Source organism: Apodemus sylvaticus, chromosome 6 (assembly GCF_947179515.1).
Source record: "Apodemus sylvaticus chromosome 6, mApoSyl1.1, whole genome shotgun sequence".
In the NCBI taxonomy this organism is placed as follows: Eukaryota; Metazoa; Chordata; class Mammalia; order Rodentia; family Muridae; genus Apodemus; species Apodemus sylvaticus.
The window spans coordinates 116,480,444-116,506,498 of record NC_067477.1 but is presented as its reverse complement, the minus strand read 5'-3'; the positions used below and the strand labels follow the sequence as shown (position 1 = coordinate 116,506,498).

Sequence of the window (26,055 nt, the reverse complement as noted above, 5' to 3'; positions counted from 1 at the left end):
CAGGTGTCCAGCCTAGACAGAACTACGGCTTAGTGTAAGCCAAAGCTAATGTAGCTAGGGAGAAGAGGGTCCAGCGGGATCTGGTTCTAAAGACAGCCAGGAGTAGTGAGCCAATAGGCAGACTGTGACTTGGGATGTTAATAAGGATTGAGCATGCTCTCTAGTGACCTACTATTGTTTTACATGAGCCAAGATACCAAACAAAGAGCTCCAATGGCTTACGAACAGGAGGGGAGGGGACCAGAGAAATGGCTCAGTCTGTAAAGTTCTTGGCTTGTAAGCATGAGGACCTGAGTTTCCTCCCTTCAAAAGCCTGCATGGTGACACACATTTGTAAACCCAGCAAAGGGGACATAGAGAGAAGCAAATCCCTGCCCCAGACATATAATACATACATACATACATACATACATACATATACATACATACACATATATACATACATACATATATACATACACACACATACATGTATCATATATACTATATCTGTATATAGTATATACTGTATAATATGTAGAATATATCACATATATTATAACTATACATTACATATATAGACATATAAGTCTAGGCATATAAACAACTCAAATTTCAGCAAGAGGCCTTGTCTCAGAAAACACTGCAGGCAGCTGTGCTAAAGAACAGCTCCCACAATTCATCTCTGGCCTCCATGTGCACCTGCATACAGACACACAGAAACATGCACATACATACAAATAAAATAGGGGGAAGCTTTTATCATATCTTTTATTATTTAAGATGATTTTTAAATTTAAATATATCCTAATTCATTTCTTTCCCTTCTCCAAGTACCTCCAGACCCTCTCCCCCTCTCTACCCACCCAACTTTTAAGTTCTTTCACAAAAAAAGCCTACTACAACAACCCCCTCCTAAAATCAAGAAAACAACACCCCCCAAAAAAACACATGTTGGTCAACTACTCCTGAACATAGGCCTGTCCTGCAGTGGTTGGTATGCCTAGAGTCACTCCGTTGGAGAAAACTGATTTTCCCTCTTCCAGCAGATATAAATGACAGTTCAGTTGTTAATCTTTACCCTAGTAGCTAGGTTTTCATTCATTCAGTCAGTCATTCATTTTGAATATAGCAAAATATATCAAATATAAAATATAATAATAAAAATATAAAGCAAGAACTATCACATTGAAGTTGGACAAGTCAAGCCAATAGAAGGTAAAGAGCCGGAGAGAAGTCACAGGAATCAGAGACCCACTTGTTTGCACACCCAGGAATCCATGGAAGCAATAAAATACACACAGAGGACCTGGTGCAGACCCACGCTGGCCCTGGGCGCGCTGTGAGCCCATGCGACCTCGCCCGTGCTGCAGTAGAGGACCCTGTTTCTTGTCTCCCCTCCCCTCTGGCGTTTACCCTCCTCCTCTTGTATGGAAAATAGAGGAAATTTTTAACTATCAAGTTCTTCAGTTATTTCAGGTAAGGTGTTTGGGAAAAGCCTCTTTGAGGAGAGGTAAATTGGTAGAGAGATGGATGAAGCAAGGGAACAGGCAAGCCTCAAAGGTCAGAGGGGCAGAGCATTCTGGGAACACGGAGCGTCCCGGACTGAAGCGCTGCGACAGAACAGGCTTGACTATTGGAATCCCAGGAGCAAGGCTTCTGGAGATAGCACCCAAAGCAGGGTGAAGAGGGGCAAGAAAAACTGCTAAGCCGAAAAGACTGGGGACATTTGGAAACTGGGAAACCTGTTTCTTAGGCGCGGTGGAAATCCATTGGACCTTTTTGAGATGGGGAATGGCCGTATTTGAACAATCATCTCCCTGGCTGCCTTACAGGGAAAGACCAGAGTAGGGGTGTGAGTGGGAAGGGAGACTGTGAGAAGGCAGCAGTATTAGGATGAGAAGAGTCAGCTGTGACTGACACGGGTGGGACTGGTGTTGCCTGGGAACGGATGGAAGACGGTCAGTCACTCACCGAAGCTAAACCGCACGTCTGTGTACCACTCCTCCGGGTATTCTGCGCAATAAACCAGGTAGTAGGCTTGAAGGAGTCCGTTCCCTATGCAGAAGGCAGTGGCTCTCAGAAAGATCACCGCTGATAAAGGCCTTCCTCTGGTGAGCAAGGCATAAATAAATGTCCTAGGAAGAAGAAGCGGTAAATAGTCGTTATTGAAGGAAGAAAGAAGGGAAGGGGAGGGGAGGGGCCGGGAGCGAATGGGGGAAGTGGAGGAGAGAGAGAGAGGTCAAACCACAAATAGTCCAAGCAGATAACCACACCAGACTCATTGTCGCGAACACTGTCGCGAACACTTTCCCCTTCATTCTGGCCCAGTCAGTAAAGCGTTTGACTTGGAAGCCTGAGGACCTGATTTCACAGTCTATGAGGATTTGTCATTGTTGTTTCTCAGTTTTTTTTCTTTTTCTTTTTCTTTTTCTTTTTCTTTTTTCTTTTTCATTTTCTTTTTTCTTTTTCTCTTTCTCTTTCTTTTTCTTTTGTAAGCCGACCATGGTGGCATGCCCTTGTAGACCCAGCATGTCCAGGGGACACCAAGACGTGCATTAAAAGGAGGTCACTCTCTGCATCTACATGATTTTTGCTTGTGTTCTATTTTGTTTTATTGATGGTGGTTTGGTTTGGTTTGGTTGTTGTCGTTTTGGTTTTTTATTTGTTTGTCTTATGACATTAAAAAATGCACAGAAACTACCATGTGGTGCCTTGTTTTATTTCCCAAAGGCAGACAGCATCCCCATTCAGCAGCTGATGACAGAGGAAAGACTAAAAGAATGATCACCCCCATAAAATTAGCTCTACAAAAAAAAGTCAGGATCGATTCTTTGTTTCAGAAATTTGAATATTAACTAAAATTTTGCAGCAACCTGCAGCACTCTGATAAAGGAAAGTCTGGATCACATCAGACACAACAAACCCTGTGACATCAGCTCACCCTAGCTAGACCCATTTACCACATCCAGGTAAAATAGCATAAGGTTGCTCTCTGCAGCCTTAAAACTGAAAACGCATGTTCCCAGTGTTGCTGAGAGTAAGGAGGGGCATGGCCCTTTCACACTCTAAGAGAAGCCTTTACTCCACCGGCAAAGCTCTGCTCAGTCGGTTTGCTGCGCTCCACCTCACACAACGCTGAATGATTTGGACAACAGTGTGCCTTTCAGCTTGGTACCCTGGGGTCGTTACTGAAGGGGTAAAGATAAACCATATGAAAGTTTACAAGGGGAAGCTAGGGAATGCAATAGTCTAAGGAATTTTGCAACACTCGGATGTATTCCTGCGGAAAGTTGTATTTGGAAATATCAGTACGGGTGGCGCACCAGAGGAACAGCACTCTCGCAGGTCTAGGAGTAAAAATCCAGCAGCAGCAACACGCAGCCAGTCCTTCGTCCGTCAACACCACTCCCCTCAGGAAGCCAGGGCATCGTGAAGAAATAGCTAGTCACACATCAGAGTCAGGGAGGATGCAGGGGATCTCAAGGGTCTTTTATTCTGTTGGCAAGTAAGGGAACAATTGAAGAGAAAGGGAGACAGGAAGTTGCCAAACTGCTCCACTAGCTATGCTTGTGATAACAGGGCGTGGAAAAGAATAATGGCTGTTGATGCTAGTGAATATTTGATACATAAGTTCCATAACTTCATATTGATTCGTGTGTGTGTGTGTGTGTGTGTGTGTGTGTGTGTGTGTGTGTGTAAAGACCATATCTATATAAAAAAGACCTTTGTCACTAGAGGTTACTATTAGTTCAAATCCTTACTCTGATAAAATGTAACTAGAAGGACAATTAAGCATTTATCCTACATCCTGTGTCCCTGCCTTCTTAGCCTTGTCATCTTTAATTGATGAACAAAAGCTTTTCTTCTAAATAAACAAGTAACTGCTACCATTAGAAAGGCTGTTGTTTGAGGGACTCCAAAATCACCCACAGACTGAGTCATCTTTCCATGACTTTTTAAAAAGAGCTCCTAAGTGCAAAAGTAAAAGAATCCCTCCAGGCAGGATTGCAGGCGAAGGCGCTGCCTGCTTCCCTTCTTTATGGTAGAGACCTCACATAAGAAGGCAAGTCAGAGCAAGCTGATTCTTCCCTTGCTCTCAAATTCTGGAGACATGGTGGATGTGGACAAGGCATGGGAAGTCCCTGCAGGGACAAGAGGCTAAGACCTGGTAGGTGAGGCAGGAGCCAGCAGTGGTTGCATACTAAATAATGCTCTTGTTTCATTCCTTGAAAGGAACTCCTAGTGACTCCTGCCACTCGTGTCACCTGGGACCTATGTCGTCTCATTGGAGGAATACCAGAGCCCCACTAGAATGGCAGTAATGAACACAGACACACCCTAAGTGGTCAACCTTGGATGTCCATTCTCCCAGGCTGCCACAGCTCCAGCTCCAGTCTCCTCGCCCCAGTTCCCAGCAGCTGCTGCCAGGATGGTGCTGGCTCTAGGAACTGGGCTTTGTAAAGCAGTGGCTCTCACCTGGAGTCTCAATTCTCCTGATTCTTCAATTCATAGGAGGACACTGATCCAGGCCTGCTCTTTATCCCTAGCCTAGCTCACATGACACACTTCTCAGGAGAAATGACTCTGAGCCAAGACAATGAGAAATCTGACAGATACAATCACTGAAGACGTAACCAGCCAAGGACAGAATACAGGAAAATCTTGAGTGAATAATGAACAGTGTATACTGGATAAAGTGGAATTACCCACTTTACCAAACAAATGTATTTGGTAAACAAGCTCTGAAAGGATGCTCAGGGAAATCTCTTCCTTGAGGCAGGAAATGCCAGTGAAAGGGGACCTAAGTGACAATAGAAGACACAAAAAACACACAGGTAAAGAGCACAGTCCTCACAATGACTAACAGACGGTTTTGACTTAGAAGTTCAAGAAGGAATGACTTAAGATGCTATGCAGGGGGAAATGGGCCATATCTATTAGGGCTTTTTATTTTTAACTTATCCTGCAGACCTGTCTGCCTGTCTGCATGTCTGCCTGCCTGCCTGCCTGTCTGTCTGTCTGTGTACGATGTGGGAGGATAGCAAGCGCATGGAACAACAATACATGGAGGTCAGAAGACAATTTTGGAGTCAAGTTTTCGTCTTCCACCTTTTCCTGGCTTCTCCAGATCTATCAGGTCTTCCAGCTTTCAAAGTGAGTGTCTTCGCATGCATCTCTCCAGCCCAGTGTGCAGCAGCCTTCCTAAAGCAGGGATGGATTTGACAGTGACAGTGACAGTGACCTACCTCACACGGGCCTACCCTGTCCGACCACAGTAAAAGCATTAAAGGAAGATACATGTTTCCCAGCATTTGCCTACACAATACCTGGGATTATTCGTCTAAGCAAAGGGAAAAATACTCTGTCTTATTCCTGAATGCTCTACTTGGAAAGAACACTGGTCTTAAAGAAGAGGCCTTGAGTTTGAGCAGTAGTTCTCTTAAGCTCCTGTGTGCCCTTGGAAGGTCACCTCCCTTCCCCTAGGACAAATTCAGACCTGAAAATACCAAGGTTATCACGAGGCTTTGAGTGGGGAAAGTCCAGGGCAGTGATTCTCAACCTTCCTGATGCTACGACCCTTTAATACAGGTCTTCATGTTGTGGTGACCCCAGCTATAAAATTATTTTATTGCCACTTCATAACTGCATTTTGCTACTATTATGAAATATAAATATCTGATATGCAGGGTATCTGACATGTGACCCTGGAAAGGGTCGCCCTACCCCCAAGGGAGTCACGGCCCACAGGTTGAGAACCATTGCTTTAGCCTATCAATTATACTTTAATTTTTCTTTTTCCTGGCTGATAAAAATGTTTAGGTCCCAGAAATGTAGCAAAAGGGATAACAATGATATATGCAAAGCATTTGTTTGGTTAAGATGAGCAAGTAAGTCTTGGCTACAGAGTTAGGGATACAACATGCATTCAGTAACATCTATGATGTCATACTGGGTTTAAGGCCAAAGAAGCAGAACGGTGGATGTTTTTAAGAGGCGAATTATTCAGATCAAATCCTGCCATTTTACACATGGGAAGGCTAGAGCCCAAAGAGGTTAAATAATATGCCTGTGGTGTAGATCCACCTGATGGACTGACAACAAAACCTAGGTTTCTCTGGGTCTTTGGCTTCATCGTAAGTGTTTGCCGCACAAGTGTGAAAGCCTGAGTTTGGTTCTCTGGCACCACAGGAGATCCAGGAGCAGGAGCTCGTATCTGAAGCCTCACTGCTGTGGCCTTGGAGACAGGAGGATCCCTGGAGATCACTGGCCAGCATTTCTAGCCAAATCCATGAGTTCCAGATTCAGTGAGAGACCATGACTCCCAGAATAAGGTAAGGGGTTGGGGAGATTGCTCAGTGGTTAATGTTGTTCTTAAAGAAGCCCTGAGTTCAATTCCCAGCACCTTCAACCATCCATAACTCCAGTTCCAGGGGATCCAGCGAGAGCTCTCTTCTGGGCACCAGACACATGCACGGTACACAGATATACATGCAAGCAAAACACTCATATTCATAAAATAAATTTAAAATTATGAAAAATAACATGATAAGAAATGGAGGAAGACACTGGACTTCAGCATTTATGTGCACTTGTGTCCCCCCTACACACACATGTGCATACATACACATGCATGCACACACATGCACACATACACACATGCTCACATGCACATACATGCACACACAAATGCACACACACACACACACCATATACACATAAAATAAAGTTAAATTAAATTAAACAAATGTAGGTCTTTTGCTAGATTCATTTACCTACATTAAACTTGCTGGTTACTCCTGAATTGATATTTTGAAAAACAAAAATAATATCATATATTATATATATTATATTATATTACATTGCATACACATATACATATGTACTGTTACATGTAAGTGACTGGGGGCACAGTCATTGCTGCAGTTAAATAGGTCTAAGAGCTATTCCATCAAAGGCCTAATTACATGTTTACTTCTTCAAGCGACTAGGTGCTTCAGCTATGGTGACTCTCTTAAAAGGACACCCCTGCGAGCCACATTCATCAAAGAGCCAGAAATGCATCAGAAAACCTCCTGTGTCAGAAATTGCATACCTTGGGCTCATGTGTTGATGATGTTTTAGAGATGAACCTAAGTAAGGGATCTGATCAATCTGCTCGTGGATTAGTAGGCTATTGAAGGGATGACTTTGTTGTAAAAGTAGCCCTTTCTGGTACACATGTCCCATCTTGCCGTGTGATATCTCTCTGACACGTTATCATGCAGAAAGGAGGCCCTCACTACATCCCTTCTCTAAAACACCGCCAACATATGAACTTGAGGTATGCAGTTTCCAACACTTGATTCAGATACCAGGACCAGGTCCTTGAACTTCCCAGGGCCTAGCACTGTAGTCTAAAGAAACCTCTACATTTTATACATGACCAGGTCTCGGGTATTTTATTATAGCAACAGAGGATGAACTAAGATAACTATACTAGACCTTGTAAATTTCATATTCACTTACACACACACCACACACACACACACACACACACATATCTGACCATTTGCAGGCAATAAAGAGCAGTCAAAGTCTGGAGACTATGACAGAAATCACAGTTGCACTTTAGATAAGGAATTCTAGCTTCAAAGCCTGGAAGTCTGCTCTCAGATCTCATTGGCAACCCTAATAAGAGCACTGGATTTGAAGTCAGAAAACTTGACCAGTTTGGCTTACTTAAAAATGGAGTCTCATTCCTCCCCTGTGACCTCACAAAATCGATGTGAGGTCAAACTAAATAATCTACAGCTAAGCATGTAGTACAGTGATAGAGTTCAATGCCCTGAGCATGGTAGGCAAGTACTTTATCTCCAGCACCACAAAAAAAGTTCAAATGATCTATAGAGATAGGCATTTAAGCTGTCGCACGATTGAGGAAAGAGTGTGCACATTAATTGCCTTATATGCAAATCTAATTTTGTAGACTTAAAACAGTCAGGTGGTCTCACAGGCCACACTTCTTATATTTTCACTCTCTTGGCAAACACCAACACCTGGGGGAACACAGAGACTGCCCCGCCTTGCTGGACCTTCACACCATGGGAGATTAGTTTCCTGATCAGGTGCTAGATCATAGGGACTTTGAATGCTCTGTGTTCCGAGAAGTAGAAAAAAAGGAGCATCTACTTCCTGTATCCCTTCTCTGGAAACTCTAGACTGCCTCCTTACTCCCTAGTCCCAAACTTTACATTCAGACTCTGACCCTAAATCCCCTACAGAGCCCCTCTCTACATTCAAGCACAGCAGTGACCACACTCATTTCCATGAATAAAAATCACCACCTTGGGGCTGGAGAGATGGCTCAGTGGCTAAGAGCATTCACTGCTCTTCCAAAGGTCCTGAGTTCAGTTCCCAGCACCCACATGGCAACTCACAACTGTCTGATGCCATCTTCTGGTATGCAGATACACACGCAGACAACAGTATCCATATACATAAAACACATAAATAAATCTTAAAAAGAAAGCACTGGCCTCTGCCTCTCATGTCCTTCAAAATGCTAAAGAAGAAAGAGGAGAGTGGGGCTCTAACCCAGCATGTCCACAGGTCCTCTGCGCTCAGGGCTCTTTCCTTCCAGAAAGAGTGAAAACCAAATAGAACAAGCAAGTGCTTCCTGAGGGTGAAGTTCCAGCTTGATGGATTCTATATCTTCCTGACCGAGCTTGGGTCTGACGAGCATCTTCGTCTGAAAGCTGAGGCTAGTCATAACTTTGGGATTCATGTGAGCATTCATTTTTCTCCAGTCTCCCATTTTTGACAGCTTCAGGAACCTAAAGGTAGGTTAAATTCTCAGAGGGAAAAAGACTAGAAAGCCAACAAAACGTCATTTAAAAAAAAAACTGCCTCTTAACAGTGTGGTCTCATTCCAGAAATGAGACCAAATGAGCCCAAATACTCAGCTTATGACGCTTCCGAAGTAAACCAAGAATCCAACCCGAGCTATGGCCTCCTAAATCAATCATCCTGGCTTCTTAACCAAAGAGGTGTGTCATCAGAGCAGGCTATCTGCAATAACACAGTGCCAGAGGTCCTAGATGCTAGACGCTCCTTAGCTGTGCATGCAGCAATGATGGTTTGATGTGCAGCCATTCAGGACCCAGGCTCTTCCAGGGAGTCTTAGGTGTGTAGATGAGCAAAAGCAAGAAAACGTGAATGACTCTGTAGGTTTTATTGAGGATGGGTGTTTGGAAGAGAGTGCTATATATTATTCCCACCCTCATCCTTTTATCCCCACACAACCATCAGAAAAAATTGAAAATACAGCCCACCAGTTTTCCCAGTGGGAAAGAAAAATAAATCCATAAACATAGAGGATGGTGGGAAGCCAGGAGTCTTAGGGAAAAAATATGGTTCCTAGGACATAAATGGCTTTGCTTTGGGAAGCTGGAAGCAATTCGAAACAATAAACGGCTCAGTGTAAGTAAATAAATAAGTAAATAAAATAAAATAAAGATAAAAAATGATGAAGAGAGGGAAAAGAGAATCAGTTGGTTCACGAGACTGTAAATCAACACCAGGGAGTTGGACCCAATTTCCCCTTCCGGTCTGAATGGTTGGTGCTGTTTATCAACCTGACAAGAATCTAGAATGCCCTGGAAGATGGGCCTTTACCGTGCCTGTGAGAAACCATCTTGACTACATTAATTGATGTGGGAAGGTCCATCTTAGCTGCGGTCAGGGCCATTCCCTGAGCTGGAAACCCCAACTGGGCATTAGCGTGGATGCATTTGTTATTCTCTACTTCCTGACTGTGGGTGTGATGTGACCAGCTACTGCAAACTCCTGCTGCCTTGCCTACCTCACTGTGACCAACTGTACCCTGGAACAACAAGCCAGAATAAATTAAACCCTTCTCCCTTAAATTACTTTGTCAGAATATTTTATTGGAAGCGTTTATTATTCTTTCATGTATATGGGTCTGTGTCTTAGCTAGGGTTTTACTGCTGTGAACAGATACCATGACCAAAGCAACTCCTATAAGAACAACATTTGATTGGGGCTGGCTTACAGGTTCAGAGATTCCGTCCATTATCATCAAGGAGGGAACATAACATCCAGACAGGCATAGTGCAGGAGGAGCTGAGAGTTCTACATCTTCATCTGAAGGCTGCTAGAAGACTTCCAGGCAGCTAGGATGAGGTCTTAAGCACACACCCACAATGATACACCTCTCAAACAAGGCCACACCTACTCCAACAAGGCCACACCTACTCCAACAAGGCCACACCTCCTAAGAGTGTCACCTCCTGAGCCAAGCATATACAAACCATTCCCATATGTGTATGTATATATGTGCACTATCTGCATGCATAGCCCACAGAAGCCAGGAGAGGGGATTAGATCCCTTGAAGTGGAGTTTTAAATGGTTGTGAGCTGACATGCGGATGCTGGGAATTGAACCCAGGTCCTTTGAAGGACACCCACTGCTCTTAGTCACTAAGCCATCTCTCCACCCTGAGTAGTTTTATTACAGCAACAGGAGAAGAAACTAAGATAGCATCCTATGCCCTACCCTATCCTTTGTGGCTTTTTCCATGGTCTGGAACCATGTCTCTTTAATTTCTTCCTATGCTGCTGATGTCAATTTTAATTATTTTATGTTCATCTGGATAGAGTCTGATAAGTAGTCTGTAAATGTGCAGCTTTCTGTCACAGCTAAGTCAATGTTTACTGGGAGATAGAGGGAGAAAATGACACTCTTGTTGGAAAGGGTTAACTGAAATTGCAGATCCAAATTAAACCCAAAGGAAAGAAATTAGAAATAACACATCTTGTGTCTACCAACTCACATTTAACTAAATCTTCTTCAAATATAAGTGCTATTGCTAAGATTATCAAGCCAACTGAAGACTTTTCACAATATGAAACTTGAGATTGTCAATCAAAATAAATTCGAATTCTGCAAATATGTAGAAAGCCTCCCTGTGGTGCACTTAGCTCTTCTATAGAGTGACCTCGTGCCCTCTGTCATTCACTGTCCCATTACCCTGATTTTTTTTACAACAAAATTCCTCTCCAGAGCAGCCCACACTTGCCACCTCTATGACATTTTCTCCTCTGTTGCCTCTGTCCCCACAAATGCAAATCCTGGCAAGGTTACCCATGGCCATATTTCTAGATTAAGATCAGAGTTTCAGGCCTTTTCAGGCTGGGCAGAGCCATCACCCACTTCTCCTGGAAACAGTGCCAGCAAGCACACCACACTCCCTGGTTCTTCTACTTCACTAATCTGTCCTGGTTTTCCTTTGTGGGTTTCTTCTCAATGCTTTGTCCTCCAAATATTGATGTCTCATGTCTCAGACATTTCCTGCTTCATTAGCCACTATCTGTGTGATGGCATCTCCTCAGATGATATTAAGCAGTGTCGCCGTGGTCTGACTGTGGCTCCATGCACAGCACTGGAGAAGTCTTTAGGCCTCTAGGAATGTGTTTCGGCCTTGAGTGCTCTACCCTAGTGGACAAATGGACTCCTCTACCAAAGGGTTTACAGGAGTGGCTGTTCATTCTTGCCTTTCTAAGTTATAACATGTGGAAACACTACAAAAAGGCCCTCACCAAATGTCACCGCCTTGATGCTGAATCCCCCAGCCTCAGGAACTGTGAGAGCTAAACTCACACTCCTTACAAAGTGTCCATGCTGTCCTAGAAGCATGAGCAAAGGAAGGCAGGCGTCTGCCCGGTGGGTCATTCACTCATAGGCAGCTCCCTGCTATGATTTCATGTCATGGGTGTCATGAAGATTTCAGTCTTAACACATCCCAACAAGACTCCTGATCCTCCACTCTCCCCCAAGCCAGCGCATCCTCAGGGCTTTCTCATCCCAATTCCAGTCTAAAGATTCTCTCTCTCTCTCTCTCTCCCTCTCCCCCTCCTCCTCCCCTCCCCTTCTCCTCTTCCCTCTCCCTCTCCCTCTGTCTTGTCTCTCTCCCCCTCCCTCCCTCTCCGCCTCCCTCCCCTCCCTCCCTACTTCCCTTCCTTCCTCCTCCCTCCTTTCTTCTCTCTCCCTCCCTATCTCCCTCTCCCCTGACCTCAGGTAAATTGATTAGCAAATGCCATCATCTCTCTCTCAGAACCTTATTTCCAAAACCCAGCCATATCTCACTCCCTCCATAACCTTGAGTTCAAATCAGCACCAAAATTCTCCTGAAGAAGTTTGCAAAATCCTTCTCACTTGACACCCACACACCTTCCACTAAAGTCTTCTCCATGTGTGGCAAACCCATTAAGCCCTAGCCTGAATCACATCACCTTCCTTGACACACCCCTCTCTCTCCTGCACATCTTCCTCCCATCTCCCCTTCCCTTCTCCTCCTCTCTCTCCCTCTGCCCTTTCCCCTTCCCTTCCTCAATCCCTCCTCCCTCTTCCCTTACAATCTCCCCTTTCTCACCCAGACACTAAGAAAAAGAAAATATAGCCTCACTCCTATCCAACAAAAAAATTCAGAGAAAGTTGCCCCACCACCCCACTGAGCTGGGAAAAGCCCTGTCAAGTTGTCAGAGAGGGCTAAGAGGGAGCCAGAACTCTAAGTTTGTCCATATTCCCCCAGTCCAAGGTGAGATCTTGTGGGAAGTCTGTTCACCCTGACCCTAATCCTCTCCTGATCTGGATGGTATTTAGAGATGGCTGAGTGGGGGGTGAGGCTACTCACTCCTACATTGAGAGCTTGGAGAAGAAAGGAAACACAAAGTTGCCAGGCAGGCAGCAGTCAGAGGCCATCAAGTATGGATCAAGAACCCCACCCCCTGCAACAGTAGCAAGGAGTCTTCAAATTAAGATAACCTGGAATGCTGCCCACACATGGCAGGAACAGGGTGACTCTCCCATATCCTTAGCTAGATCAGTGTGAGGAGATATTGACACAAAATCCTGATGCAAGCTACTCACCTGAGAGGAGGGAGCTTCAGTTAAGAAAAAAAATATTCATAGGATCAGGCTGTATGCAAGCCTATAGCATATTATCTTAGGTACTGGTTATGGGAGAGGGCCCAGCCCAGTGTAGGTGGTGCCATCCCTGGACTGGTGGTCATGAGTTCTATAAGAGAGCAGGCCAAGCAAGCCTGGGGAGCAACCTAATAAGCAGCATCCAACCGTGGCCTCTTCTTCAGTTTCTGCTTCCAGGTTCCTACCCTGGCTCAGTTCCTGTCCTGACTTCTTTCAATGATGACCAGTGATATGGAGCTGTAAGCCAAATAAAAATCATCCTCCCTGAACTGCTCCAGTCCTGGTGATTTATCACAGCAATGGTAACTCTAACTAAGACAGTGGTTAGGCACACTGGCTACTCTTGCAGAGGATGTAGGCTTGATTCAAAGTAACCACATGGAGAAGCACAACCATCTATAAGTCTAGTTCCCAGGGATCAGATTCCCTCTTCTGGCCTATGCAGCCATAACACACGCAAGCAGCATACAGGTGTACATGTAGGCAAAACAGTCACACATATAAAATTAAAAATAAGTAAATAAAATAACAACAAATGCTAACAAGCACACAGAGAAAGAAGAAGACTCATTTACTGCTGATGGGAGTGCGGAAGAGGTGAAGTCACTCTGGGAATAAGTATGGAAGGTCCTTAAAAAATAATAAAAATAGAACTATCATATGATCCATTTATATCACTCTTGGGAATGCAGTCTAAGTAACAGTACCCTATATACTATAACTCGAAGATATTGTAGCATTGTTCACAATAGTCATTGTGAAACCAGTTCTGGTGTCTGTCAATGATGAATTTTTAAAATGTGGTACATTATATACACAATGGAGTTTCATAAAAACAAGTCTCAGAAGGATGAATTATGATAAATTTTCTCTCCCATGTGGGTCCTATATTTTATGTAAACACATACAATTCATACACACACACACACACACATACATATGTATGTATGTATGATATGAAGGTAGACAGATTGTTTGTGGGGAAGAAAGAGGACTAGCAGGAGGTGGTAAGGGAGAGAGAGGGAAGCTTGGGATCTCACACAGCCACAGTACATGACACAATTAAACAAAGGTCTTTATGGAGCTTGTCAGGGTGCACACGGACACACCAATAGAAATTACAAAGAAAAAGTATTACTGTAGGGTGAAGCTGCCCTAACCAAAGGGCACAGCCTTCAAAGATGGATCTGCCTCCATGTAGTGCCTTTATACATCTAACCTGCATTCCACGGTTTACTTGAATAAAAAAGAATAAGACAAGGCATATTGACATTTCTGTGACAGACTTCATTGGGTGAAAATGGTCCTGTCTGTTATCACTGGTGTCTCCGACTCTACGGCCCCTATGCCATGGCCCTGTGTTCACCTTACCATCCACGGCTACATGAGGCATAGGACTTATGTAAAAGAAATTGGTCTTTCATCACCTGTAGACTTCCACAAGCTTAGAAACATACAAGATGGGACCCAAAGGTCGTTGCACACCGAGCATGAGAATGGATGAAGAAATAGAATTAAGGGGCTGGAGAGATTTCTCAGAGTGCTTACAGTTCTTCCAGAGGACTCAATATTGGTTCCCTGCACCCACAGCAGGTGGCTCATGACTATCTACGAGTCCAGCTCTAGGAGATCTACTGCCACCTTGTGGTTCCTGAAAATACCTGCACACACTTGGCATACACACACTTGGCATGCACACACACACACACACACACTTTTTAAAGAAATTTTTAAAGAAATAAAAGGAAGGAGCACAAGGGAAAATAATAGATACCATGGAAAACTTGATACTCAGTTCAGAAATAAAAGCAGTGGGCTTAGACATAACATGAGTGAGTATAAGCAGAAACCACTTAAACCCACCAATCAGCCTGTAGTGGAGAGGGTCAAATTAGCAAAGATGGATTATAAACTCTACTGGAGATACTTCCAGGAAATTTCGAGTAGTGGGGACTGGATTTATTTTCTAGACTATAAATAAGCAAGACAAATTATATGAAGCAAAAAGTATTAGGCAATGAAAGACAGTGTTCTTCAATTATTTTCCCACTACTGAGATAAAATAATCTCTCAAAAGCACCTTAATGGAGAACAGAGTTATTGGGTTCTTGGTTCCAGGTCATAGTGCATCAAAGCAGGGAAGTCACAGAGACAGACGGCAATAAATATACACACACTAGTGCTCAGATCATTTTCTCCATGGACTTATACAGTCCAGAGTCCACTGCCTAGGGAATGGCACCACCAACAGGGGGGCAGGTCTTCCATCTCAGTTAAGATAATGGAGATAGCTCCACTGACATACCACAGGCCCACCTCACAGGTGATTCTACATTTTTCTTAGCTGGCAATGAGCACTAACCATCACATACAGGGATCTCTGAAAAACAAGAAAAAAAATTATGTGAACTTTATAACTAACCCAGATTGCTATTTTGAGAGAATTTCTAGTCTGAAGTATAAGGAAGGGGATTCTGAGCTAACACTATAAGATTCTTGAGTCAAGCTATGTATAACTCTCATTGCAGAGTACTGAAGAGAAAAAATATAAAATACTGAAGAGGGTCTTCTTCAGGTAGTTAGTTAATTAGTGAATGGCTGTAAGAAAAGAATCATTCCCCCAAATTTAAGAACAATACCCAGAACTTACATTTGACCAGCAATAGGGTCCATTTTCACCAACCAGATAGAAAACTCATAAATCCCTGAGACACTGCTAGAATGCTCAAAAGACCTTATTCTAGAGAAGATTAATCAGCCCTAGCTAGCACAGCTCTCTCTGGAACCACATAACTCATGCAATGTCTGAAAGGACTGAACTGTTTCCAAATGACTCAGCTGCATCTAGAATGAAGATCAAGAATATTTATAGAACTGTGAAGATTCCTAACCTTCAACTCTATAATTTCTTCTTTTGTTGTTTTACTAGGTGTTTTGTTTTGTTTTGTTTTGTTTTGTTTTGTTTTTAAGAAGCTGGGTTTGTTATATAGTCCGCCCTGATCTGGACCTTCATATGTAGCTAAGGCTGGCTGAAACCTATAATCCTCTTGTCTCCATATCCCAAGTGGAGGGTTGATGGTGATTTACCATCCCCCCTGGCTTTAAAAAGCTGCAATTTCCGACCATCTAACACATGCAAAACTGTGGGTAAACATTGTCCATAACTGGAATAATAATCAATCAAAAGTGATAAAGAAATTACATGGAAGAGTCTGTAAGTGGTTCAGGGAGGTAAGGCCTGAGTCCCTTCGTGGGATCCATATGGGGGAGGAGAAAAACAACTCCCACAAGTTGTTTTCTGAGCTCCACACACATATGCATACAGAAAAAGGAAAAAAGAAAGAATGAAAACTTAAAAAGAAACTACATCGATGTTAGAGTAGGGAACAATAACATTAAAGTGACTATCGTAACTGCATTCCATGTGTTTTTAAAATTAAGCTAAGACATGAAAGGTGGTTTTGTTTGTTTGTTGTTGTTTGTTTGTTTGTTTGTTTGTTTGTTTTTGAGACAGGGTTTCTCTGTATAGTCCTGGCTGTCCTGGAACTCACTCTGTAGACCAGGCTGGCCTTGCACTCACAGAGATCTGCTTGTCTCTGCCTCCCAATTGCTGGGATTAAAAGCATGAGCCACCACTGCCTGGCAAAAGGTTGTTTTGTTTTGATTTTTTAATTCAAACTTCTATAGATGAAAACTACAGTTGGAAAGGAGCAGGTCTGATTGGCTTATAGATTACAGTCCATCAAGAGAAGCCAAGACAGGGCCTGAAACTGAAAAGCATAAAGGGGGTGCTTCTGGCCTGCTTGCTCTGACTCCTCAGCTACTTTCCTTTTACACTCCAGGCCCATCCCACCTAGGAATGGCACTGCCCACAGTGGGCTGGGCCCTCTTATATCAGCCAACCATTGAGAAAAGCCCCCACAGACCAATGGCATGGAGACAGCTCCTCAGCTGAGGTTGCTTCTTCCCAAGCAACTCTAGCTTGTATTAAATTGACAAAAAATAATAGTAACAATAACAATAACGATGATGATGATGATGATCTTGTATCTATGTAACATTTTTTTTCTTTTGGGGAGTCTCCCTTTGACATTTCCCTTCAGATCAGTTTTCAGTCTCATTCTCTCTCTCTCTCTCTCTCTCTCTCTCTCTCTCTCTCTTTCTCTCTCTCTCTCTCTCTCTCTCTCTCATCTCCTCTCCTCTCCCCCCCACCCCCGATCTATCCCCAAAATGAATTGCTTTTCAGATCCTGTTAAACATTAGCAAATTGCTTTCATAGAAAACTTGAATAGCCTTCAGGGACATGCGTTTCAAGTGTTTCTTTTTAAGTATCAATTTAGGTAAATCTAATATGAGTGCACTTAAACTGCACAATCTGGTGTTTCAGGTGTGCACATATCCATGATACCATATCGCAACAAATGCATCCATCACTACCAAGAGATCCTTAATCCCTCTGTATCTTCAGGAAACCACTGGGTGTGTCTTAAGTCACCATGTGCTATTTGGACTTTATAAAAATAGAATAATAAAGCATGCATTCTTTTGCCCTTGGGTACTTGTACCTAGAATTATTTTGCCCCCTTTCCACACTGTAGCATGTGCCAATGTTCTGTTCTTTTTATTTCTTCATTACATATTTATACCACCATTTATTACTTTCACCAATTGACCAGCATTTGAATTATTTCCAGTTCAGAGCTTCCCCCAAAGGAGACACTGCAGATATTTCCACATAAGTCTTTCTATGAATTCGTGCTTTTACTGAGGGCAGAGGATATCTAGAAATGAAATATCATGGACCCAAGAGTATGTAAGCACTTACTTTTTGAAACTTTTTCAGCATTTAATTTTTTTCAACCACCGTCTAAACATTTTCAAACATATTTATCATTTCACATTTCAATCACGTGTGCAAATAGTATGGCTACATGCCCCTTACCCACTTAGTAGGTTCCTAATGCTATCACGGTTCAACTTGCATTTTTCTAGCTATTTCATGATGAGAATCTCTTTGTGTTCTTAGGCATTCAGCTATTTTCTTGGGTAAAATATGTATCTGTAATTTTCTCATTTTAAAAATATAAGGTGTGAAGTCAATTATTAGAGAAGAACTGTGTTTTTGGTAAGCAGCACTAGAACATCTGTCTGTCCATATGCAGAAGGCCTTTTGATTCCTACCTCTAACCCTAGAGAAATTGGTCACTCAAAATTGAATCACAGGCCTAAATGCAAAACCTAAAACTATACATCGTCTAGGAGGAAGTCCAAGAGAGGACCCTTGCTACCAAAGCTTAGGCAAAGGCTTCTTAAAAACAACTGCTAACACTCATGGACAAATGGGAAAACTAGAGCAGCTGAATTAAATGTCCCTGCTTTTCAAAAAATAGCTAAAGAATTAGAAAAGAAAACCACAAACCAGGAGAAAAATACTCGCTAGGTGTCTACCTGACAAGATATATAAACAGGATATATAAATAACCTTAAAGTTTAGCATGAAAACAATTGAATATACTACTATTTAGATTTGTTTACTAAGTATGTAACTTTAGGCATGCAAAGGGCCTCCTCTGCGAGATGGGCACACAGAACAGGCAAATTTGGAAGCACACAAACACAGTTGCCTGTTAAAAATGTGGGGGAAAACAGGAAGGTAGAAGCTCTTCAGGTGGTTCGTGCCCAAAAAAAACCAGGTACCCTGTTTTGTTCAAAGTTCCCTGTTTTGTAACAAAGACTCAGCCTGGGCAATATGGATCATATGTAATGGAACAATTTTGAAAATGGAAGCGCTTTGAAAACTGCCTAGAGCCTGTCCTGAGGCTTGAACCAGCTAGTAGGTCCTAGGTACAGATAATTAAATTAGAATTTAAGAAGTAGGAAGATTGTCCAAGACTGGGTGTACAGAGTGCAGGGCGGCTTTAAGCCAGGCTCACCACATCTGGACAGGGAGCATCCTCTAGGGAGCAGCTCAAGGACTTGCCTTCCCAGGGCCCTTCCGCTCGACCCCGCCCCCCACCCCACCCCCGCTCGACCCCGCCCCCCCCTGCATGCACTCACCGCAGAGTAGCATAATCAAGGACAGTGAGATGACCTGTGTAAATCACTACCATAATGCCCGAAACACCCAGAGCCCAATAAATAGTGGCTTATCAACCCCCCTCCCTGCTTCCATATCCAAATGGAAGGCAAATTGCTTTGTTGGCCCTAATTCAGAGGTTTTTAAATTTTAGAGCTCCTGTGTTGGGCTGAGTATCATTAGAGACTCCTGGGTTGAGAACAGAAACGTTTGAAAAAACTTGAGTACCCCATCAATCTACAGAAGCAAGTTATCACATCCTGGCAAAACTAAGATAGAAAACATGAGTGTTCTGTGTAATAACAACAGAACAAAACAAATGTATGTCCCCCTCTCCAGCTGTCCTTGGCCTGTTAGTCCTCCTGAATTACTCCATGGCCAGTGTAAGAACAGGATCTCTCAAAGCACAGCTTGAGCCCCTCTATCTTCTCAGAACAAGTATGAATGAAGAAGACCCCTAGTTGTCCGGCCATGGTTGCTGCTGGTAGTCTGAAAGTACAGTTAGAAGACCCACCTGGTTCCGATTTTCTTACTTTCCCCTAAACCTGCTTTGTCAGTAAGAGGTGTGGTGAACTGTCTCTTATGGCTCAGGCCCTACTTCTGTCTGGTAGGCAACCGTGGAGCTGCTTGGGATTCCCTCAAACACCCACAATCTACCCAAACACAGACAGATCCTCCCCTCAGACCCCTTCCTATTGATATTGCTACCTCCCAAGTGTCCATCCAGAAACAGTGGCAAGCATGTGCTGGGAGCCCTTACCTGCTTTTCTCCAGGAGGCAAGCACACAGCACTGTAGTTCTTTTTGACTATCATAAGACATAGCATGTATAGGAACATTCAAGGCTCTGGTAAAGGACAGGAGTTCAAGCCCCACTCTTCCCTTCCTTGTCATGTGACTTGGTGCCCATCACTTCCATACATCTGGTCCCTCTCTCCCCATCATCTTGGTATCCATCACCTCCATGCATTTGGGTCTCTGTTTCCCGTCTTTGTTCTTTTTCAGTGACCTAAGTCAGATTTAACACTAGCAAGGAGTTGGCCCTTTCTGCCATGCGTACGAGTGAATCAGGAACTCCATGGCTTGTTTACATTTTGGTAAACATGGCTGTCTATTTCCTTGGCTGTATTTTGATGTCATCCCTTTTAAAAGGAGAGCTCCTGCAGGCATTCACATAAAGGAACCGGAGCCCAATAGTTCTCAGAAACTGATGTTTACTACCAAGTCTCTAAATAAATGTAGCAGGCACTTTCTTAAACTCACCCAACATTTTCTACAGAATTCAACCAAACTATAGAATTACCAGGGCACTGAATGTAACCTACACCACCCATTGTTTATGTAAGGGTTGATAAATTGTGCCCAAGGGCCAAATCTGGACCACTACCTGGTTTTACACAGTTTTATTGGGACACAAGCACATACACACACTCATTTGCTCACATAATATTTACCTCAACTGTTTTTTGATACATTCTAAACAGGGGGCCATCTATTGCAACAGAAGGACCAAACAGATGCAAAACCTAAAATAATTATGATCTGACTTTCAAGCTTGCTGTGGTCAGGAATGGGCAACAATAATCACAGCACTCAAGAAGCCAGGGCAGGAGTGTGGGTTACCTTAAGATTCTGTCTAAAAACAAATATAAATATAAATATAAATAAATAAATAAATAAATAAATAAATAAATAAATAAATAAATAAAATCTGCTGATTCTCATTCTAAAAATTCTTTCAATGAATGTTAACTGGGAAATATTATATGTTATGAATGTCATCAGCATATAACCAGAAGCATGTTTATCTCATGTTAGATCTCTCTAATCAGGAAGAACAGAGATTTGTCTATCATCACTGTAGGCATTCATCCTCACTGATTCTTAGCCAGTGACTAGTCTCCTTAGGCTGACTGCTTCTGAACATCTAGAATGTCAGCACCTCACAGATGACAAGTGACCCACTAACACAGCCAGGAAGACTTGGGTGAAAACCTCACTTGGCTTTTCACCAGCTCGGCCCCTGGTGCACGCCTGCTGTAAAATGTAGACGTTACAAAGGAGAGAGGCAGGGGATGTGAGAGTTGGAGAGGTGAAGACCAAGTCTTGTTAGGATCGATTACAACCCACGTGTAAAGGGCCTTCGGGAAGAATCACAATAGGGTCACAGGCAAGCAGTGGTTCAGTCACAGCTTCTTGGAAGAAATAATGCCTAGCCTGAGTCTCAAGTCAAAGAGACATTTGTGCTACTGGAGAATCAGTGGAGAAAGCAACAAGGATTGTATTAAAGCCACTATCTTACTTCACTGATTTGGAAATAAAAGGTTTCCCATCTGTTGGAATTCTAAAACCCCTAATGTGTGCATTTCACAGCCCACAGCTTCTAACCTTTCTTATTGTTGTTGTTTTGTTTTGTTTTGAGACAAGGTCTAACTCTGAGGCCTGGCTGGCCTCAACCCGATCAGAGTGGTCTTAAGCACAAAGACATCTTCCTGCTTCTGCCTCCCAAATGCTAAGATTAAAGGTGTGCACCATCTTACCTTGCTCCTTCTAACCTTTTATGGGGGAAACCTTTTCTCTTTTTAAGTCGCTTTATTCTTACTGAGGTTACAGGCAAATCTTCAAAAGGATACCGCCTCTCACAGGTACTTAAGTATAGCGGTGGCTACAGTGTAGGAGACCACTTACTCTTGAGAAAGAGAATATCAAAAAAAAAAAAAAAAAGGATTTGGACAAAGAGCCATTCCAGGGTTGTCATGGAGGTCAGTAGGAGGTAAGACAGCTCTGCCTGAGATCAGCTTGGTGGTGGACTTAGGCAGCAGCCATTTCCACATGGCTAGACACCCACCACAGTAGACTCTGAAAAAAGAGATGCGGGTTGACCCAGTCATGCAACTTCCGTGATCACAGTTCCTAAGTGACTGCTAGCACTCCCACAATGCCATGTGTTGTTGCCGGTCAGTGGAGTTCATTTCATCCATTCGGTCTCCGCCGTGTACCAACACTGCTCTGGGAGCACAGTGTGCAAAGAAATGATACAGAAGAAAAAGAAGAGCTTGTCCTTGTGGGGTTTGTTCTACCGTGATACCCTATACCAAGGGAAGTGGGCGGAGCTTCGACATCCACACATAGAATAGCTCATGGTACTGAACAGTCCCCAAGGGACACTTTGCAAAAGAACTGGAACCAAACCTGAGCCTTTCATCCCCCTTGTTAACAAGCCATTGAATCCTGAATCTTGCCAGAATATTTGTGCCAGGAGCCTAAAAAAAAAATCTTCACAGGGCTCCAACTTCTGGAATTCTTTTTCCCCCCCCTTCGGAGCTTTGATTTGAATTCAGAACTTCACAAATTCTAAGCAGGAACTCAAGGACTAAGTTAGCTTCTGAAATGTAGTTAGGTGCAAAATGCACAGCTTTTTCATCTCACCTATCTACAAAAAGAGATCAAGTTAGTTGTGCAGCTATCAGTGAGTAGACAGATGAACCATGGCTTTTATCTGAGGTTAAATACAAAACAGCCACTAGGAAAATATGCTCTAAGAATGTCCAATAATGTAGAGAGATACATTTCGTAAAATGTTAGAAAATCCCTGAAGATGGGTCAGTAGGCAAAAATGCTTGCAGCATAAGCCTCACACTCTGAGTCTGGATCTTATGAATCCAGGTAAAAAGTCAATTCAGTAATATCTGTAGTTCGGAACCCTGCCTTAAGACGAGGTAGGGACAGAACTGTTTACACATTCTTGGCCCAGCTAGCCTGGAGTATGCCTTGCAAGAAACACACACACCATTAATTTTGAAAGTTCCAAAATGTAAGTCAGGCAGAACTATATATTTCAACAGAAGGAGCTTATGTGAAATAGTGTTAACAGCTATAAAGGATGATGGACTTTGTTTTACATGAACACATATTTACATATTAAAGGCATATCTCTGCTCTTCTAACACCCAGTCTTGGCCTGAGCCAGCATCCACCGTCTTCTGTGACTAAAACAAGAATGGTGTGAAGCCTATGGCTTTCAAAAATCAAGAAAAAGTATCAAGAGCTTGTCACTGTGGTGAGAGCCAAAGTATCGGCTCTGGGTCTCCAAACCACTGTGTGGCTGGGGCAGCTTACAGAACACAGCCTGCTGCTTGTTCCAATGTGCTGTCTGCAGAATGGAGGCCATTGCAGTCCCTACCTAACCGGTTAGTGTCAGGATTAACACCTATGTCACGTGGACTGTTTGCTGCAGAGCCTAACTTCTAGGAAGCACTTAAAACAACAGCACAGGACAGACTCAGGGGCCTCAGAAGAAGAGCAGAAACACGGGTAGAAAAGTCCACAAGTATCACATCCTAGTGAGTTAGAGACCAGGAAGTCAGGAAGCAGATTTGTCTCAGACAGATTCATTCCCCAAACTCTTCACTAAAAGTTCTTCTGAAGATGAAGAATGACATGTACATATTTGTTTTATAGACAATTGCTTCCTCGTTTGTTTTAAAGGGCCCTGCTCTTATTTTTGTTGCACAAAATGACTATTTTTTTGTAATCTAAAAATTTCGTTCATAGGCTTTTCAGAAAACATGCATCATTTTTCTATATGAAATGGCCTCATTTAAAAAAAAAAAAGACTTTATAGCCATGCTGTGGTCTTTAATACCAGCACTCTAGAGGCAGGGACAGGAGGGTCTTCTTTGTCAATCTCAGGCCAGTAAGGGCTACATAGTGAAACTCTGCCTAAAAACAAAGGTGTGTGTAAAGCTGACAGTTATATATTTGGAGATTATGATAGATGTCCACAGAATTGCATTGTCTTGTCAAATATCTATTTCCAAACAAGCAAAATCAAATGTTTGTCTTTTATCTCCTGCACCCAGGATCCTTCTTTCTGTATATCTGTATCAAATAAAATGATGACTATCCTGGGACTTTGTACACAAAATTTTTTGTAAATATTTATTGGATAACATAAATGTATTATTACTTGCTAATGCTTAACCTTTTTAAATGAATGAGAATTCCATGTTAACAATGCACGATTACTAAATATTGACCAATGCAGAGCCCCTGGATGAGGGCTAAAAAAGACAGGTTGAAAATTATATTTCTGGTCCCTTCTTTCCTAGAAATGCGTTAATTGAGAGAAAATTCTGCCTTAGGTCTCCATAAGCCTTTTTTTTCTTTTAAATTTAATTTCTTATGTAAATTGACATAATCTTCTGACCTGAGGAAGGGATTCTCCACTCCAGACGGCACAGACAGCCTCCGGCAGCCCTTCCCTGTTCATGCCCCCTGTGTGGAGAATCTATCTAGGGCTGGGGGCCTGGAACTGAAGGTATTTGTTGGAAATTAGCTGGCAATCTTGCCAGATATCAGGGATGTCACCTTCCCTTCAATTACATAACCTTTGTGGGCCTTGGTTTCTTGTACTGTCCATCCAGTGGCCGTATCAAGGAGATCTCCCGCTTTAACAGTGAACACAAACAAGAGGACAAATGCTAACCGGGGACAGGCGCTTCAGCAAGCTGCCTGCTTGCCCCTGGGTTGTCGGCTGGAGATTGTGCAATCCTTGGATTCTTGGTATCTCTTTGATCATTTTCCTGTCTTTTCCTCCCACATGAGTAAGGCAAATTTCTGAACTCAGAACGCTTGAGCTCTCGATGAGCGTTGCCGGGCTCACTTTTAAATCCTGAAGGACTTGGAAAGGTAAATCACTTGGTAGTGAGCTCTGCTTCGTCGGGGTCTTTAAGCAGTATCCCCATCTTATCCTGGTCTACGGATGGATGGTGAGCTCTGCACACTTACTTCCTCAATCACACAAAGACCAAACTGATCAGAAGAACTTCTGAGAGTTCCAGAGCTTATCACCTCCCCAAGTTCCTGAACCAACTGGACCTTCATTACAAGAGAAAGGTGAGGTCTGCATGGTTGGAGAGGGAAGGACCCTTGCCAATAGCTCCTGCCCAAACTGAGTTCCCCAGCTTCACCCACCCACCCTCACAGCTACCCGGAGCACCCAAGGAGTGCCCAGGGAACAGTGCAGGCGTCTGCTTCCCAACCCTGGGGATTCCAGCCTGAAATCCCCGCCTGGAGCTCCAAACCTGCCTCACTCCGCGCTCCTCCCCACTCTTCACGCTGCCCTTCGCCTGTTACTCCATGCGCTGGAGCCGAGCAGGGAGCTGTGCTCTGCGGAGAAAACGCTAACCTGTGGAAGTAATGTGCGGAGAAGAGACCCAGCAGCACATTCCCGGGCGGTCCGAAGAGGGAGCGCGGCTGCCAAGCGAGCATCCCTACAGACACCACAAAGGAAGGCAGCTCCTGCAGGAACCAGGCTATGCGTGCGGGCAGGAGGGGAACTCTCGAAGACACACTCTTGCTGTGTTTCCCATAATTGGCGGGTTTCCTAAGACACAGGATCAAAGTCCCCATGGTGGCCAATGTGGCGCTACCCGCCAGCACCGGGACCTGATGGCACACAATCTGCATCTCTCCTGTGTTCACAGCTGGTAGCTGCTGCCCGCGCGGTGAAGAGCGCGGGCCCCTTTATGCAGTACCAGACGCCACCCCGTGTCCGCCCCTCGGGCCAGGGTTCCCTCCCCACTTTAACAACCCCCCTCCCGCGTGCCTCCCACCTTGGCGCAGCCTGCCCTGGCTCTGCTTAGCAGTAATGCCCATTTCGCCCGTCTGGTTTTTGGTGCTGCAGCTGGGACACAGAACCGAAGCTTTTGTAAAGCCAAAAAAAAAGTATTTGGGGGGCCTCCCTCTCCACCTGTGTCGGCTGTCTGCATCAAATTTAGCTTTTGTCCTCCCTAGGTGGCCCTAGGATGCCTTGCTCCTCATTCACCAACTTCCAATGCTGTAACTTCTGGGACCAACCAATAGCCAAAGTCAAAGTACCAACGCTTCTCCATCCTTTACGCACACCCTCAGTGCTGTCGCCAGGCAGTGCCCACCGTGGATCGTCCTGGCAGGACTTCCCACTTGCCCCAGTTGTTCATGCTTCTCCACTCCCCTCAGTTTCTATCTAA

At 43.7% G+C, this 26,055-nt stretch overlaps 1 protein-coding gene across 1 annotated transcript in view; it reads right to left on the bottom strand.

The window, feature by feature from the left end:
- Positions 1–25,513, bottom strand: part of Srd5a2 (steroid 5 alpha-reductase 2) — a 38,023-nt gene extending 12,510 nt beyond the window's left edge. Inside the window, exons 1-2 of the mRNA XM_052184786.1 lie at positions 25,233–25,513; positions 1,954–2,117 (exon numbers count right to left, since the gene is read on the bottom strand). Of these exons, the coding sequence (XP_052040746.1) occupies positions 1,954–2,117; positions 25,233–25,513 (445 nt within the window). The remainder of the gene's footprint in view (positions 1–1,953; positions 2,118–25,232) is intronic.
- Positions 25,514–26,055: the final 542 nt, after the last annotated feature.